This window comes from Haliotis rubra, unplaced genomic scaffold (assembly GCF_003918875.1).
Source record: "Haliotis rubra isolate DU_JTF1 unplaced genomic scaffold, ASM391887v1 Scf272, whole genome shotgun sequence".
In the NCBI taxonomy this organism is placed as follows: domain Eukaryota; kingdom Metazoa; phylum Mollusca; class Gastropoda; order Lepetellida; family Haliotidae; genus Haliotis; species Haliotis rubra.
The window spans coordinates 540,137-543,204 of record NW_025766803.1 but is presented as its reverse complement, the minus strand read 5'-3'; the positions used below and the strand labels follow the sequence as shown (position 1 = coordinate 543,204).

Sequence of the window (3,068 nt, the reverse complement as noted above, 5' to 3'; positions counted from 1 at the left end):
TAATTCTTGTATTGGGATTAAACACCGCTTTGGGAGAGCGCACGGTGGCTAACTGTAAGGAACTATTGCATCTCGGGATTAAATGACAAACAGAAAATGAGGTAAATATCGATGTATTTACATAGAAGTGGAATGTAATATTACAAGGCTCATAATCACAATGGCAGAGCTCCGTTCACAACAGACTAAACATCATACGCATGAATATAAACATTATCCACTATCACAGATTCTTCCATGTAAATAAAAACAAATGTCTTCAATACAAAGACCTTGGCACACTGAAGTTGCATAACAATTAACACTGCTATATTAGGTTTATGTAAAATATGCAATATTCTCATACATTTTCAAACCATCTGCAAAATCACAGGTGTTAGAACATTATAATCATAATAGCACATGGGTTATTAAGTCAGTACTGCATTTTATATGCATAAACCAGAAATAGAAAAACGGTCAATAATTTTTGTAAATCACTATAGTACATTTCTTATTGAATTAATATTTAAATGCACAAACATAACATATTTTTGTAAATTTATATTTGTTATATTTAAAGAGGCTAAAATAGACCAAACATAAGTTATCTTTAGACATTTCATTTCTAATCGTATTCAAACTGGTCCGATTTAAATAATAAGGCAGTGTTTAAACATGTTATCAATTTCGAAACGTCACTCTAACTTTTGAGGAGAATGATTCACCAAAATATATAAGAAGTCATAAAAGGCATTTAAACAATATCTTCACCAGAGTCTGGCATTATTAAAAAGATAGTGCCCTGTGTCGCCTGCCAACATATTTCAATAAGTATCAACTTCAGTTCATAGCAGTCTTTGCTTCACTATGGGTCAGCAAAAGCAGTAACATCGATACTGTATATATATATACTCAAAATATATTCATTTAAAGTTCACACAAAAATTAATGTTCTTCACAGAGAAGTTCTTCAAAAACAAATGCTCAAAAGTCTAGATAAATCCCAGCAGCCCAAGGGGAAGGATGAACAGTGGAAGGACCAGGGGCAGATAATCCTCGTACACTGGTGTGTCCTCACAGTGCTTGTTGTACACATCAAGCTGCTTCTGGCACAGAACGTGGTACGCCGCCAAGTGGGAAGCGTCCAGGTCCGAAATAGATGGGCTCTCGTCCCTTCAGCAGCAAGAGGAACGACATCTTCCTCATTAGGAGCAGCATCAATCCAACAATCCACAGAAGCAGCTGGATCATCTTCGGCAGTTTCAAAAAGGATTTTGGACGAAGCATCAAGACTATGGCTTGGAGATGTTTGAAGTTCACTAGATGCACTGTCAGGAGTCTCTGTGGCAGAGGAAGCCGTTGGTGAGTCGGCAGCAGAGATCAGTTCCAGGGATGCAGACGGCGTGTGGAAGTGGGAAGCTGTCCACGATGATGTAATTGAAGATGTGCAGAATGATATTGTACGTGCAGCTGGTGTGTAGAAGCATGGCGATTTATTTGGTGAATGGAAGGCAGTGGAGATTTCAGTTGTGTGACCAGTTGAGGTAGCATCCATACTTGGACTTCCATCTTGTGCAGGCTCTGAAGGATTAGCAGCACCATTGTTTATCAGATTTGAACTTCCATCTTGTGTAGGCTTTGAAGTCGCAGCCGAGATGAGTTTGGTCTCAGTAGAGAATACAATGCCTGTGTCCATATTCCTGGCGTCTGTGGCATGTCCGTAGGAGGATACAAAGTCATGTCTGCACAACGTGTGATTCTTGGAAATGGACACGCTGTCCTTAGTTTCAGCCCAATTTACAAAACCTAATGAAGTATCTGTCTCTTTTACACTCAGCATCATGGCTGGGTCCTTGTTATTTGATGGTGAAACTTCACCGCTCCTGGTGCTTCTCAGGTTGTCCCTGCGAGATTCAGTATCACTTGACACAGCACCATTGACTTCAGGGGAGCTTGGACTCGATGTGTCTACGTTGATAGGTGTATTAACACCTACATGTCCGGTAGATTCTTCCTCTGATTCTTCATCACTGGACTCAAGGTATCTATGTGACGGCACTGTTAGTGTTAGGGTCGGAAACAGAACCTCCTTTGTGTACTCGTCCTGCAGCCGCTGGACTACTGTGGAGAGGGTGGGGCGGTCAGCTGGATTCTCAGCCATACACATGTCAGAGACGGACAACAAGGCTGAGATGTGGGAGACTCCATGTATCTTCTTCAGGACTCGTCCTAAACTGAATACATCACATGCTGGGGTTGTCTCAGCATGGGCACACGCCTCTGGAGCTAGATGCACGCACCCCTCCATGGCCCCTTTGTAATGCACTCCTGATTTGTATGAGGCTGTTCCCATGTCACAGAACTTGACCACGGGCAGTGTTCCAGACATGTCCACTAGAATGTTGTCTGACTTGATGTCATTGATGAGAACGTCTTTCTTGTGGATCTTGTTCACTCCACTGGAAAGCTGGCACACAATATTCAGCCAGATTAATCTGGGCATGTCTGACTCGCACATGATATCATAGAGGGTTTGGCCGGAACCAACATACTCCATCACAATGCCGTAGCCGTCCTCCTCGTTCTTCAATAGCCCGTAACAGATGGGGACGCAGCCTGTGGACTCGAGGTACATGGTGATCTTTGCCTCATTAACGATGGAGTCCAGTGTTGCCTTGTCCGAAAAGGGTTCCTTAATCACCACATCCCTGCTGAGGTAAGGGGACACCGTCAGGGTAGCAGCATATACAACGCCGAAGGACCCAGATCCGATTACAATTTCCGAGAGTCCATCTTGCTCGACTTGGAAGTGGATCATGTTTGATGGAAGGGTTGGGACCATGATGTGCCAAAATTGTGAAGAGACGTGGAATGAGGGGCCACACGCCCTCTTGAAGACATACTCTGATGGAAACGGCTCATTGCTGGCTAGCTTGATCTCATCATCTTGAAGAGTGGACGGACAACTGATGGCGTGAGAAGCTTGTCCGAGAGAGTCATGTGAGGGAGATAAGATGCTCAAGCTAGGAATGTCCAGGACGTCATCATCATGGCTGAAGTCCTCGTGCAGGTAGGAATGTGGAGAT

General features: G+C 43.4%; 1 protein-coding gene across 1 annotated transcript; it reads right to left on the bottom strand.

The window, feature by feature from the left end:
- Positions 1-952: 952 nt before the first annotated feature.
- Positions 953-2,800, bottom strand: LOC124280712. The gene has a single exon (XM_046716696.1). The coding sequence runs from the start codon at positions 2,798-2,800 to the stop codon at positions 953-955; it is 1,848 nt and encodes a 615-aa protein (XP_046572652.1).
- Positions 2,801-3,068: the final 268 nt, after the last annotated feature.

Coding starts and splice junctions, on each gene's coding strand:
- LOC124280712 (XM_046716696.1), bottom strand. CDS start 2,800: ATGATCCACTTCCAAGTCGAGCAAGATGGACTCTCGGAAATTGTAATC.